Raw genomic sequence first — 15,875 nt, 5'->3', positions numbered from 1 at the left:
AGGACATTGGTGGTGGCGGCAAGGACAAAAGTGGGCGAGAGAAACGGGTGGAAAAACGGGAGTTACAGTCTTTATATCATGTTTTATTAGCTTTATTTATTGTTTATTGGTCTGTTTTTTACATATGTTCTAGTATGTGTAGACAAAAGATTTTATTTCAGCTCAAAGGATGGTATTGTAGAGGTCAAAAGAGGGACTTTTAGCAATGACCAAAGACTGATTGAGACATTTTTTAGGCAATTTATATGGTATAAAGAATTCGTGCTTGGCGAAATTTGCTTTTAGTAGTAGTTTTGCCAAACTAATTAATTCACCAAGTGTGGTGGCTTACTGTACTGTATTAATAGCATTATTGTATGTTGTACACTTGGGTATGGTTTTATACACTTTTAGAGACACAACGTTGGTAAGGAGCTTGAATATGTTCATATTTTCTCTTGCCGCTACATTTAGGAAGTGTGGCACTGATGCCAGTGAGCCGAGATCTGTTTCAAGTTGCTCTGGCCTCATCAGATACTCCATTCTGGTTGTGAAACAATAAATTGTAGCTCCAAAAATTTCTGAGATTTTAATTGTATTGAACAAAAGATATATGAAAACTCATCAGAACCTATGTGCAGGCTTTCTGAACACAAAATTTGGGTACATCCAAAAAGGTTAACAATGACCTTGCAATAGGAGTGGATCACAGATACTCTTCAAATGAAAATGCATGCATAGAATATGCCTGACTGTACACCAAAATACACACCTGGCTCTGTTGCCTGCTTCCCCATGACACTACACCTGTCAACTTGCTTCCAACTCAACTAGTATACATACTATGTTAACTAGTGTACAGCATTGCTGATATTAAATGAGAAAAAGTGATAAATTTGACCAGTCAAATGGTTACAATGTTTACTTATCTAACAACTAGTATATACATTCAAGTCATCACAATGATTATAACACCTGTTGTTTACTAAAAATAAGTAAATAAAATAAGTTTTTTTTTTTTGTACTTGTGTATGCACTTCAGTCTAAGTATTTATTTGTTCTTTTTTTTTTTAATGTTATGGCCTAAAGTGCCTGTAGGCATACTTGAAGAGTGTGTGGGAAGTGCTGTTCAGCTTCTGCCCATTAGTGATGCAGGCAATTTTATTTATGGTGGTACCCATATTAGGGCCCATATCACCACCCAAGCACATCTTTAGTGTAACCATCTAGAACCTGGGTATCATGGTGACATATAGGTAACTTTAAACCACTTGACAAATGGCATAACTTTAAAGGGGTACATGGTGGGATTCGAACCTACACGTGGATGTCTGTCTGATCCCATGCTCACTACCTTATCCACTATGCCACCTCCTCCCTAAAGCTGTTATAGAGCTATGTTGATAATTATTATTGCATGAAAGACTTGCTGTAGGATACCATCCTTCAGCTTAGAGAGTATTAACAACTTTAAGATCCCATGAACTGAATTTCTCATAAATCGATAATCATAAAGGTCATTCTGATATTTCTGGTGTAAGAACTCTTATCTTCTTTTTGAAAAATATGATTACTGATGTTATTATTTCTTTAAAAATGCAAGTATTTGTTTCTTTTAAGTTTAAAGAAAATGTATTGTTATGTATGTAAACTATATATCCTAGAAGCAAAAATATCTATAGTGTCAGTATTCATGTTAGTGAGATAATTATTTAACTTCTTATTTTCCATTTGCAGAAACTTAGGATTTTTTTATCCTTTACCCAATTTGTATGCATGTTTAATTTGTTGAAAATGATTAATAGAAATTAATATTATTATTATTTTTTTCAGAGTGAAGATTCTGACTCCTTCCTGGATGAAGAAATCATTGATGTGAAGGATGGTGAGAGAGAGAGAGAGTTTACCTATAATTTTGCTACGGGAAATGAGCTACATGGGTGGTGTCCTGTTCGCTTGAATCCATTTATCATACTTTTTTTTAAAACTATGGATATTTCTTGCTCTCACTACACCCTCTGGTAATCTATTCCAGGCAGTGACAGTTCTTGCTGGGAAACTGAACTTTTTAATATCAGTTGTACACCCCAGAATCCTCAATTTCAAATCATGATTATCTCTTGGTCTTCTCGTCATATCCAGCTCGAGAAAGTCATCTCTATCAATCTTGTCAATCTCATTTACACACTTGAACAGTTGGATCATATCACCTCTTCTTCTTCTCTCTTTCAATGTTGGCAGATTTAGTCTACATAATCTTTCCTGATAATCTATATCATGCAAGGCTGGCACCAGTTTCGTTGCCGCTCTTTGTACCCGTTCCAGTTTATGTATATGTTTCCTCAAATGAGGCGCCCACACCACCTGTTCATATTAATTTTGGTCTCAGAATTGATTCTATTACTTTTTTGACCAGTGTTTCATTCAGGTGAGTAAATGTAGTTCTGATATTTGCAACTATTGCCAAACCTTCCCCTACAATTTTGTCATATGTCCCTCAGGTGACAAGTTGTTTTGTACTATAACCCCCAAGTCTTTTTCTCTTTCTACACACATTAGATTCACTCCACCTAAGTTATAGCTTGCATGAGGTCTGTGTATACTTCTTCCCATTTCCAACACATGACATTTGTCAGCATTAAATTCCATCATCCATTTATTGCCCCATTCATGAATAATATCCAAGTCCTCTTGTAAACCTTGACAATCTTCTTGGGATTTTACTTGTCTCATTATTTTTGCATCATCTGCGAACAAATTAATATAACTTCTCACTCCATCCGGTAGATCATTTACATATATCAGGAACATTAGGGGTGCCAGCACAGACCCCTGTGGGACTCCACTCTCTACTTCAGCCCATTCAGAGCTTACACCCCGTACTTCTGTCTTCATTTTCCTCCCTGATAAGTAACTTGTCATCCATTTAAGTATCTTGTCCCCAAGTCCTCCATATTTTTCCATCTTCCACTTAAGTCTTTTGTGGGATACATTATCAAAAGCCTTTTTTAGATCAAGATATATACAGTCAACCCATCCTCCTTTCAGATCAACTATGTCAATTACTCTTGAATAAAAACTTAGAAGATTGGTAACGCAAGATCTTCCCTTTCTAAATCCAAATTGCTTTGATGAAAGAATTTCTCTTTCTTCTAGGAACTTTATCCATCTATCTCTTATTATTCCCTCTAACACCTTTATCAATATACACAGAAGAGAAACAGGTCTGTAGTTTAACGGTGACTCTGTACTTCCTCCTTTATGTATAGCCACTATTTGCACTTCCTTCCACTTTTCCGGAACATATGCTTCTTCTAATGACTTCATGTATAACTGATGAATTGGCAAACTTAATTCCTCTGCACAACATTTCAACACCCATCCTGACATTTGGTCCGGTCCCATTGCCTTATTTCCATCCAGCATCTGAAGTCTTGTTATGACTTCCTTTCTATCAAATACAATGTTTTCCAACTTGGGTCCTTGATATCCTCCTAGTACTCCTCCTTCTCCAACATAATCACCATATTTTACAAACACTGATTTAAACTTGTTATTTAATACCTGAGCTATTTCTCACTCATCTTCAATAATCTCTCCTTCCACTTTCAGCCTCTGAATTGTATCTTTAATTTTTGTTTTACCATTAATGTATTTGTAAAAAGTTTAGGAGCACTTTCATATTTATCCACAATGTTTTTCTCATATTTAGCCTCTTCCTCTCTTCTCACCTCTGTATACATATTCCGTGCTCTATGGTACTTTTCCTTCATTCCTTCTTTTTCTCATATTTTTCCATGCTCTATCTCTCTCTCCTTTGGCTTTTCTGCATCGCTTGTTAAACCATACTTTTTTATCTCTCTCTCTTGGCTTATATAAAGGGACTGTTTTCTGAACCACTTCGTCGTATACTCTCAGTACCTCTTCCAGCATTGCCTCTGTATTCAATTCCAAAATCCTCTCGAACACTCCAATCCATATCTGAGCCACACTTCACATATTAGGACTATGTGATCTCCTCTTCCTAGTGGGCTCTCAATTGTTATATTACCTATTTCTTCCTTTCTAGTAAATACTAGATCCAATCTTGATGGGTTATCATCTCCTCTAACTCTTGTCATTTCTTTGATGTGTTGGTACAGAGCATTTTCTGTCATTTGATCAAATACTTTAGCTCCCCAACTCGCTTCCTCTCATTTCGGCTCCATACTTTCCCAGTCCACTTCTTTACAGTTAAAATCACCACAAAGTATGATGTGATTTGATCCTCTGATTAATTTTTCTAAGGCATCCAAGGTCTCTTTCCTCATTCTTTCGTGGCTTCTCTTGTCCAAGCTCCTGTGTATGGTGCTATGTACGTCATTATCACTGTTATTTTTTCATTTTCTTTCATTGTAATTTCCACTGCTAACACTTCAGCTAATTCAGACTCAATCTCTATATTTTTCATCCTTAAACTATTGTGGACCAGAATACAAACTCCTCCACCAAATCTACCCACTCTGTCTTTCCTCCAAATGTTGTATCCTTCACAGCCAAACAACTCCAAATTTATCTCTTTTTTACTTTAGTTTCCACCATACAAAATACCATGGGATTTTTTTCCCTTAGCAAGTCTGCTATTTCTAGTCTTTAGGAGCTTTTGCCATCCACATTGGTATAAATTAACCTTAGATCCACAAAGACTTCTTCCTTCACACCTCTCCTCTTCCTTCTTCACTTTGGTATAAATTAACCTTAGATCCACAAAGACTTCTTCCTTCACACCTCTCCTCTTCCTTCTTCACTTTAACATATTCATTTCTTGCTATCTTGAAGTTTTCCTTATTTACTGCATTTCTATTTCTCCTCCACCTTTTCCATGCTCCATCCCTTTCCTCCTTTGCCCTGACTCCTGTTTTTTATATTTCCAAAAATAAGTTATATTTCTCTTGCACCCCCTCAGAGTTTTCCATTTCCTCCTAGTTAGTGTATTTGAAATAGTTCTGAGATTCTCAATATCAGCCTTTCTATAATTTAATCGGTCTCCTTTGTATGATTCATCTCTATCTTCTTTTCCCTCTTCTATATCCATTTCTAATATTACATGATCACTCTTTCCCAATGGGCACTTATATCTTATATCATCATTCATTTGTATACCCCTTGTAAAAACCAGGTCTAATCTTGCGGGCTCATCATTTCCTCTGAATCTTGTGTTTTCCTTTACCTTATCCCCCCCATACCACTTTCATAATTTTCCCAGTCCACCTCCTTACAGTTGAAATCTCCTACTAATAACACTTTTCTCCTTTCTCTAATGATTCTCATTAGACTCCTTATTGTATCATCTATCATGTCTTTATATTCATGATTGGTCCATGAATTTGTTTTTGGTGACACATATGTTCCAATGATTGTTAACTCCTTTTTATTAATATGTATTTTGATATACAGTATTTCAGATTTTCCTTCCCCAAACTCCACTTGATTTACCACCATCTCTTTCCTTAATGTCATCATGACTCCTCCTCCTTCTTTACCCACTCTGTCTCTCCTCCATATATCATACCTTTTATCTATGTCTATTTTTATTGCCTCATTTAACTTATTTTCCACCAGGCATACAATATCTGGTTCTTTCTTTATGTGATCTCTTAATTCTAATTTACTTGATAAAACACTATCAATGTTCGTATACATCATTTTTAATCTCTTGTTCTTATAATTTTTAGTTAAACTTGCTCCATTTTTTTCTCTTCCTTCTCTTTTATATATCATTTCCTTATCCTGTCTCCTATAATTCTCCAAAAAAAATGCCTTCTTTTCCTCTTCTGACTTTTCATTATTTTTTTCTTTTGCTTCTGCCACCAGTTCGTTGTGTCTCTTCCTTTCCTCCTCGTTTCTATTTTTCTTTATATATATACGTATCTTTGCAACCTTCTGTTTCTCTTGAGTTTTGTTTTTCTATATAGTATTTCTTCTGTTGCTGCTTGTGATTTTAGTAGTATCTTAATTGGTCTGACTGTTCCTTCTTGATATGGTCCCATTCTGTGGATTTCTTCTACTTCCTCTTCTAAGTTCTGTCTATCCTTGTCATTTAGATTTTTTAGTAGGTCTTTTACTGATTTGATTTCCTCGTTTTCCCTTCTTGGTCTATATTTAGCATTTTTTTCTTTCAGGTCAAAAATAATTACACTTTTTTTCTGCAATTTCTCTTACTAGATTTTCTTTTTTCTTAAGGACTCCTATAATTTTGTTTGTCATATTCTCATCTCTTTCTTTTAACTGTTCTTGAAATATTTCCAGAAATGTTTCCTTGTCTTTCTTAACTTAGATTCTCCATGACTGTACTTCTTTTTTAATCACGTCCTGTACTCTTTCCTCTTCTTTGTTAACTAGATCTTTCAGCTTCTCTTTTTCTTTCTTGGCTTTACCGAGTCCTTCTTCCATCAATTTCTTGTAGTTAGCTACTTCCTTTTATAATTCCTCATTTTCTGCTCGTAGCTTAGCTTCGTTTATGTGTGTGTGTGTGTTTGTGCGTGTGTGTGTGTATTTACCTAGTTGTATTTACCTAGTTGTAGTTTTACAGGGCCTGGGCTTTATGCTCGTGTGGTCCCGTCTCCATATCTACACTTATCTAATTTTTCTTTAAAACTATGTACGCTCTTTGCTGACACCACTTCCTCACTCAAACTGTTCCAAGTCTCAACACATCTTTGCGGGAAACTAAATTTTTTAACATCTCTCAGACATCGTCCCTTCCTTAGTTTCTTACTGCGATCTTGTGCTTCTAAAGTCATATTCTTCTCTCAGGATCAGTTTCTCATTATCCACTTCATCCATTCCGTTAATCAATTTATAAACTTGTATCAGATCCCCTCTCTCTCTTTGTTCCAAGGTTGGTAGATCCATAGCCTTTAGTCTCTCCTCATATGTCGTCCCTTTAAATTCTGGAACCATTCTTGTGGCCATTTTTTGTAGTCTCTCTAATTTTCTTATGTGTTTCTTTTTATGGGGAGTCCACACAACTCCTGCATATTCCAATCTAGGTCTTATTTTAGTACTTATCAATTTCTTCATCATTTCTTTGTCCATATAGTGAAATGCTACCCCAATATTCCTTAGCAAATTATACGTCTCTCTGAAAATTCTATCAATATGGCTTACCGGTTGATTATTTTCTTCCATTGTCACTCCCAAGTCCTTTTCCTTTTTTACTTTTTCTAGTTCTACTCCATCTCCCATCTTATAGATTCCCACTGGTCATCTTTCACTTTTCCCATTTCCATGACATGGCTTTTGTCCACATTGAATTCCATCTCCCATTTTTTGCTCCATTTCCAGATCTTGTTTAAGTCTTCCTGTAGTATTTCACAATCCTCTTTTTGTTTAATGACTCTGCACAGTTTGCATCGTCTGCAAACAGATTTATGTAGCTGTTCACTCCCTCTGGCATGTCATTTATATATACGAGAAAAAGTATTGGCGCCAATACTGACCCCTGTAGCACTCCGCTGTCTACTGTTCTCCACTTGGACTTCATATCTTTAACTATTGTCCTTATTTTTCTCTCCCTTAAGTAATTCTTCATCCATCTCAATCTTCTCCTCTAACTTCCATAGTAATCTTTCATGTGGCACTTTATCAAACGCCTTTTTTTTAGATCTAAATTAATACAGTCAACCCATCCCTCTCTCTCTTGTACTTTATCAACTATTCTAGGGTAGAAACTCAATAAATTTGTTACACATGACCGACCTTTTCTAAAACCAAATTGGCTATTTGATAATATTTTGTTGTCTTCAAGAAACTCAATCCATTGCTTCTTTATTACTTTTTCACACATCTTGCATATTACACTAGTTAGTGATACCGGTCTGTAATTTAAAGGTTCTTCCTTCCTTACGCTCTTATATATGGGAACCACCTCAGCTCTTTTCCATTCCACTGGCACTGTTCCATTTTCAATGGAGCGTTTTATGATGTATATTGGACTTGCTAGTTCTTCCCTACATTCTTTCAGTATTCTGCTTGAGACTTCATCTGGTCCCATTGCCTTTTCCTCATCTAGTTCCGTCATCAACTTTTTTATTTCAAGCTTGGTTACTTTAATCTTTTTCATATAGACAGTCTCTCTATTACCCTGTGGTCTTTCAAATTTGGATTCCTTAGTAAAGACCTCCTGAAATTTACTATTTAACAGTTCTGCCATACTTTTTGGGTCTTCCACCATTCCGTTTTCTCCTTTTAACCTTTCTATTGTTTCTTTTTGTCTTATTTTTCCATTTATGAATCTGTAGAACAATTTTGGTTGTTCCTTACATTTTTCGACAATGTCCTTTTCATAGTTCCTTTCTTCTTCCTTTCTCACCTTAGCATATTCATTTCTTGCTGTTTTGAAGTTTTCCTTATTTTCTGGATTTCTGTTTCTTCTCCACCTTTTCCATGCTCCATCTCATTTCTCCTTTGCCCTAGCACATCTTGCATTAAACCAATATTTCTTTCCTTCTTCTTTAGGTCTATATTTTGGGACATATTCCCTGACCCCAGTTTTGTATATTTCCTATTTCCAAAAATAAGTTATATTTCTCTTGAACCATTAATGAGTTTTCCTTCTCCTCCAAGTTTACGTTTTTAAAATAGTTCTTGAGATTCTCAATATCAGCCTTTCTGTAATTTAATCGGTCTCCTTTGTATGATTCATCTCTATCTTCCTTTCCTTCTTCTATATCCATTTCTAATATTACATGGTCACTCTTTCCCAATGGGCACTTGTATCTTATATCATCGTTAATTGGTATATCCCTTGTAAAAACTAGGTCTAATCTTGCCGGCTCATCGTTTCCTCTGAATCTTGTGTTTTCCTTTACTCTTTGGACCATCAAATTATCTATCATTAGGTTCAGGAATCTATCTCCCAGGCATCTTCCCCATACCACTTTCATAATTTTCCCAGTCTACCTCCTTACAGTTGAAATCTCCTACCAATATCACTTTTCTCCTTTCCTTAATGATTCTTGTAAGACTCCTTATTGTGTCATCTATCATGTCTCTATATTCTTGGTTAGTCCATGAGTTTGTTTTGGTGGCACATATGTTCCAATGATTGTTAACTCCTTTTGTTAATATGCATCTTAACATACAGTATTTCTGATTTTCCTTCCCCAAACTCCACTTGATTTACCACTATCTCCTTCCTTAACATCATCATGACTCCTCCTCCTCCTTTAACCACTCTGTCTCTCCTCCATATATTATACCTTTTATCTATGTCTATTTTTATTGCCTCATTTAACTTTGTTTCCACCAGGCATACAATATCTGGTTCTTCTTTCTTTATGTAATCTCTTAATTCTAATTTACTAGATAAAATCCCATCTATGTTTGTATACATAATTTTTAATCTCTTGTTCTTAGCATTTTTAGTTAAACTTGCTCCATTTTTTTCTCTTCTTTCTCTTTTATATACCATTTCCTTATCCTGTCTCCTATAATTCTCCAAAAAAATGCCTTCTTCTCCTCCTCTGACCTTTCATTATTTTTTTCTCTTGCTTCTGCCACCAGTTCGTTGTGTCTCTTCCTTTCCTCCTCGTTTCTATTTCTGTTTCTCTGAGTTTTGTTTTTCTATATAGTACTTCTTCTGCTGCTGCTTGTGATTTTAGTAATATCTTAATTGGTCTCACTGTTCCTTCTTGATATGGTCCCTTCTATGGATTTCTTCTACTTCCTCTTCTAAGTTCTGTCTATCCTTGTCATTCAGATGTTTTAGTCAGGTTTTAGTAGGTCTTTTACTGATTTCATTTCGTCTTTTTCCTTCTTGGTCTATATTTAACATTTTTTCTTTCAGTCCAAAAATAATTACACTTCTTTTTTTCTGCAATTTCTCTTACTAAATTTTCTTTTTTCTTGAGGACTCCTATCATTTTGCTTGTCATATTTTCATCTCTTTCTTTTAACTGTTCTTGAAATACTTCTTGAAATGATTCCTTGTCTTTCTTATCTTGGATTCTCCATGCTTGTACTTCTTTTTTAATCACGTCTTGTACTCTTTCTTCTTCTTTGTTAACTAGATCTTTTAGTTTCTCTTTTTCTTTCTCGGCTTTACTGAGTCCTTCTTCCATCAATTTCTTGTAGTTCGCTATTTGGACTTTTAATTCTTCATTTTCGGTTCTTAGCCTAGTTTCGTTTTCTTCCACTCTTTTTATCCTTTCTTTCAATTTCTGGAGCTCTTTATCCTGTTCTTCATTCTCTTTCATTCCCATACTCTCCTTTATCAATTTATCTAATTTACGTTCGATAGTCAAGACTCTATCAAATAGTGAAGTTTGCGCCGTATCAAAGCCTTCAAATTCTTTTTCTCCCTCACCAACATTGTCATCATCAGCTTTCATTCTTTCCCTTGTCACATACCTGCATTTAGATGGAATCTCTTTCTCACTCATTATTATTTAACACTGGATTCATAAAAAAAAAATGAGTCCACACTTTTTGCCCAGGCCACTGCAAACCCAAACAAAGGTAGTGAAGATCAGCTAATTCTCGGGAGCGACGGTATTGCGTGCTTCCTCTACCGTGTCTCTTGTGTGTGTGTGTGTGTGTGTGTAAATATTGATAGAAAATTTCTTTAATATCCTTTTCATGTACCAAGCACTAAGGACATACAGTTAGTAGGATTCAGACCACTCTGTAACTTGAAAGTACATGTGCTTGCCCATCAAGCAGTTTCAGTTTCTGTCATTATTTGAGAAACTTTTGTAATCTTGTTTGAGGGAGTGTCTCCAGATAATAGGAATGATTATCCATCAATGATCTGTCTCTACATTCAGTGTATGACTTATTTGGAATGCAGCTATTTTAACAAAATAAAAATTTTCAGGTATTGAACACTAGGTGTTTTTAAAAGTGTTCAATTCCTGATAGTGTTTGAGTATCTGGTAAATGATATTGAGAAGTGCTGAATACAGTCACCAGCATAAAAGTGAATAGGACAGGATAGTGTTTGAATGATAGGAATATAATGATTAATAGGACAGATTACTATGGAACACCACATGTAGGACAACTTGAAAGGAAACTGGTAATTATTGATATTTATATGTACTATACACTTATTTTCAAAACCATTGTGTTTCTTGAATATGCATTAGTCATTTAGATTTGGGATTGCAATAAACTCTATGTTGGAACCAAATGAGCCTTATTAGGTAAATAATTTTCTTCTTATTTATTTATTTTTATTTGTTTTTTATGTTTTATGCTGTGTGCACTTGTAGGCCTTTTTTTTTTTTTTTGCTCTTTGAATAATGTTAAGTCACTAGGCTGATATACTGGCTGAAAAATACCGTAATAGCTCTTACATCATCCATGTCATTTGAGGAGTTGTCCAAGCTGTTAGAGACAAAAATAGGGTCGTGGTGTGTGGCACTGCCAGTGTCAGGATCATTGTTTACACAGCTGACAGTAACCAAGAGGTAGTGTCTACCTCAGCTTTCATTTGCATTAGATATATTTTCAATGCATGTGTGTGTGTGTATTGTATTTACCTAGTTGTATATTACAGGGTTTGAGCGGGGCTCATAGTGGCCTATCTCCATAGCTATTTTTATCCAACATTTCCTTCAGTGTATGCACATTTGCTGCTGTTACAGTCTTTTCACTCAAGCCATTCCAAATATCCCCTGATCTATGTGGAAAACTAAACTGTTCATATTCCTCAAACAATGACTCTTCATGATCATCTTGGAGTGTCTTCTTGTCTGTCTTATCTCCATCTCTTGTCTGTCTATCTTTTGAATATGGTTTACTATCTTATACATTATTAATAGAACTCTCTCCTGTCTATCTATCATAGTTGGCAGTTCCATTTCCTTCAGTCTTTCTACATAGGTAAGGTCCTTTATCTCTGGTGCCATCTTTGTAACTGTCCTTTGAATTCTTTCTAATTTCTTGATATCCTTTTTGCATATGTGGAAACCACGTCACTGTTACATATTGAAATTTAGGTCTCATCATAGTGATTGTGATTTTTTTCATCATACTCTTATCCATGTAATTAAACACCATCCTGATATTTGTTAGCGTCTTTATATATTGAAGTAAATAGCCCATTTATGTCTTTCTGGGGTCAGTTGGACGGATTCTTAAACACTTATCTTCCACCCTTGTCACTCGAATGATACTGTCCGTAGCTCAGGAGGGCAATTTTCAGACAGGATTTACCTTCACCGAGAAGAAAAACCCATGTCTTAGTCATTACCTTTACATAAATTTTGCCTAAATACCTATTGTTGTAATTTTTTTGTGAACATTGATTTTAGAAACACACACACACACACACACACACGTATATTATTGTTCAAATAGCCTACTGTGCAAAAATTATGATTGGAACCAAATCCAGGAAATAGGAATAACAATTGTCTACATCATTGCTGCCTCCACCAGCTTCAATCAATGCATCTTCATCTCCTAAGTTTTCTATCAGAATTTTACTAAGTGTATGATCAGTTGTATGTCTTTATTGCTTGATGAGTACCCATTTATATAGATAGCTGGTGGACTGTCCTCTTCCCATAGCCTGCACAGTTGAAAATAGTGATTCTCTCCTTCATTAAGGCCACTATATGGCCATCTGTGCTTTTATTTAGAAACACTTTTCCTGGCTCACCAAGTCTATTAATAAATCACACACTGCAGCAGTAATAGGGCTGGTTCTCATTGTAAATTTTTTTGAAAAAGGTGTGTCCTATTATGCCATCAAATACAGTAATAAGTTTGTTTCGGATGCAACTGTTCTTGAGGCATATGGTGAATGAATGGATAGATAGGTGGTAAATGTAGTTTTATATTTCCAAATGTGAAGTAATTATTGTAGGGAGAAGAAATCCTCATTATAGCTTCACAACAAGAAACAAAATCCTGATAAGATTAGATAGCAAAAAATATCAAGGAGTTATGATTATTGACAGAAATCAATTAGGAGCAAAAGTGGAAGTATTAGAGAAATATTAAAGTTATATTTGGTATTCGTCAAACATCATCAGGTCTCCTTTTACAGAAGGGATATATGTAGGTCTGTTATATTTAGTCGAGAAGAATAACTACAGGGGATGAAAAATACTACTTGCAAAAGGAGATTGAAGCTTTTGAATTTGCATTCCTTAGATAGGGATGCATCAAGAGATGTGATGGAGGTAATTAAGTGGAATAAGTGCTATAACAATAGTGTCAAACAAAATCAAGGTCATTAATTAGGACAGTACGTGGAAAAGGTGATGCAAACTTTTCACAACATTTGTCTAATAGTGTTCTTGACTTTTAATCAATTGCCCTGTCATTTTTTTTCTTCATTCTAGTTTTTTGACACCAAATATTCTGACCAGCCATGTTTGAAATTTTATTAACACCATCTCTAGCATAATTTTTCTATCCAGAACCTCTTGAAGTGGAGGAATGGGGAGAAGAACCAGAAGAGGAAGAGGAAGGGGATGAGGAGGAAGAGGAAGAAGAAGAGGGCGTTGGAGGAGAGGAAGCAGGAGATGGGAGTCTTCCAGAGTATGCAGATCCTCTGCAAGTGGATGAGGATTCCACAGATGTGTCGAGGGAGACAACTAATTACACTCAGGTATGTAAGTTTTATATTTTCAGTAGTTTTTTTTTTCACTGCCTATTAAGTATTGTGAAGTTCTTCCAAGTATGACAGTATGATTTTTTTTTTTCAGCCATAGTTATTACTGAAGACTGCAAACTTTTCATAGTTTGCCCTCTCATATTCCTTAGTGATCTGCTCTTTCAGACATGACAGTCTTAATAGAAGCATGTCTTCCTGTCATCTCATCCCTTACATAGGTGTTTTTGCTCATCTTCATGTTACTTATACACAAGTTATAAATTAGTTTGACAGGTGTGGAATGGGGAGTGTTTTTTGAAGGTCAAGGCATATGGAGTGAATTTCATCATCCGTATTCATACTTATGTCTTTCAGTAGCTGCTGACATGTCTTTGCCAAAGATGTGCATACCTGTAATTCTTCCTCTAGATCTGTTGCTCTACAAGCTTGCAATCTTACAGGAGTCACACTTGAAAGTATCAGTTTTAGGTGGCTTAAAGGATAGATGTTTTTATGTGTAAGATTTTCCTATAAAGAGTCCTTCATGACCTGCTGGTTGATGATGGTTGTTAATTTTTTCATGTAAATGGCAAAATCAGCTAAGGGTAACAAAAATATGATTAAGATAAAAAGACCTACTGAAATACCAGTCCCCAAACAAGTTCAAAAGAGATTTATCTGGAAGTGGAAGAGGACTGAGACTGGTGGAGGAATTGCCATTTTCAATTTTGAATTTTGAGTGATGAATGTGTGTGTAGCTTGGTGCATGTGGTTTTGTGGAAAGGAAGAGAGTTGTCTTTAGAGGGCAGGCTGTGACTGCTCTCTGGTGTTGTGACACAAAGGGAAACTTTCAGTGAGGTCACAGCTGGCTTTGATAATAAGTTCACAGCTCCCTGTAAACCAATGCTATTAAATCTCACTGGGAGGTGTATAGGTAACAATCATTTTTTCTCTCTCTCTCTCTCTCTCTCTCTCTCTCTCTCTCTCTCTCTCTCTCTCTCTCTCTCTCTCTCTCTCTCTCTCTCACAGATTTTAGCACTTAATGAGTGCTTTTGAAAAATAATCCCTTGTAAAACTGGGGGATTCATTGTATAGGAACATTGTGAGTGAATGATTGTGGTGCATTGTCCCTGCCAGTTTCTTGGACAGGTCCGGTAACATAAGGAGACATGAGTGAGAGTAAGTATAATGTGTTTCTATATATCTTAGTTTTATTGCTTTATTCTTAAGGCTAGTACACACCTGCATACCTCGTCGCGCGACTTTGCTTGCAGCGACGTGTCGCACCTTGTATGCGCATACATGTCTTGCGACAAATCCTTGTCGCGGCTTGTTGCAGTTCATGTTCTGCGGCCAAATTCCCATGTCGCTGGTTACCCGATCGGAATGGGTTACAAAGTGCGACAAAGTGCGACGGTATACAGAATAGACACGTTGTTGCCAGTGTGTACGACATCTGCAACGGTATACGAGACATAGCCACCTTGGCCAGTAGTGTCTCTCTAGCTACCAAGTGAGTCGGGTGTTTTCGGATTGAGAGCAATGTGGTCCAATGACAAAGTTTTGAAGTTTATAGAAGACTATCATGGATTTACCTGCCTTTGGGACGTAACCTGTTCAGATTATAAAAACCGTGTGAAAAGGAAAGCAGCACTGGAATCACTGGCTACAGTGCATGAGGTTCCCGTGGGAGATATCGAGAAGAAAATTCATAATTTAAAAAGTTCGTTCTACCGAGAGCGAAAAAAAGTGAAACATTCGGAGTGGGCAGTCTCCTAAGAAATCCACATGGTTTGCATATGAATATTTATTATTCCTATTACCATTTAATGAATCTAAAGGCAGCCGGAACACAGATTCGGAGGATACAATCCCAAATACGGGAGAAAAGGAAGATGAGGTAAGTGAATAATAGTTTATTGAACATTTCAATTACAGTTAGCTACATATTGTTGCATATTGTATTTATAGCAGTTACCCACAAAACTAATTTGCTGTTAATAATTATAAAGAAAATGTATGTATTAGGTATACTAAAACATTCTGATACTGTCAATTATGAGCAAAAGATTAACTAACATTGTATTAGATAGGTATGCTATTGAACTTTAGTCTGTGATTAGCTATTGTACACATGATCTACGATATTAGATTATGGCGTCATACTGCCAAGGCACAGTTCCTGTTCAGAAACAAAATAGCTGCAAAATTCATCACGGATTTTATGTAAGTTATCCGAAGCTCTTCGTGGAACATGCATCAAATCCAACAAACGATCACATTCATTGATGTCTCTTCTCCAAGA

The 15,875-nt window shown here is 35.9% G+C and overlaps 1 protein-coding gene across 2 annotated transcripts in view; it reads left to right on the top strand.

Moving 5' to 3' along the window:
• Window positions 1-15,875, top strand: part of LOC123510756 (tigger transposable element-derived protein 1-like) — a 136,982-nt gene that overhangs the window by 35,973 nt on the left and 85,134 nt on the right. For both annotated transcript variants that reach the window (XM_045266111.1, XM_045266110.1), the window contains 2 exons: window positions 1,813-1,864; window positions 13,395-13,585. In XM_045266111.1, coding sequence (XP_045122046.1) covers window positions 1,813-1,864; window positions 13,395-13,585 — 243 coding nt within the window. The remainder of the gene's footprint in view (window positions 1-1,812; window positions 1,865-13,394; window positions 13,586-15,875) is intronic.

Source organism: Portunus trituberculatus, chromosome 30 (assembly GCF_017591435.1).
Source record: "Portunus trituberculatus isolate SZX2019 chromosome 30, ASM1759143v1, whole genome shotgun sequence".
Taxonomy (NCBI): Eukaryota; Metazoa; Arthropoda; class Malacostraca; order Decapoda; family Portunidae; genus Portunus; species Portunus trituberculatus.
This window is presented reverse-complemented; position numbering and strand designations above follow the sequence as displayed.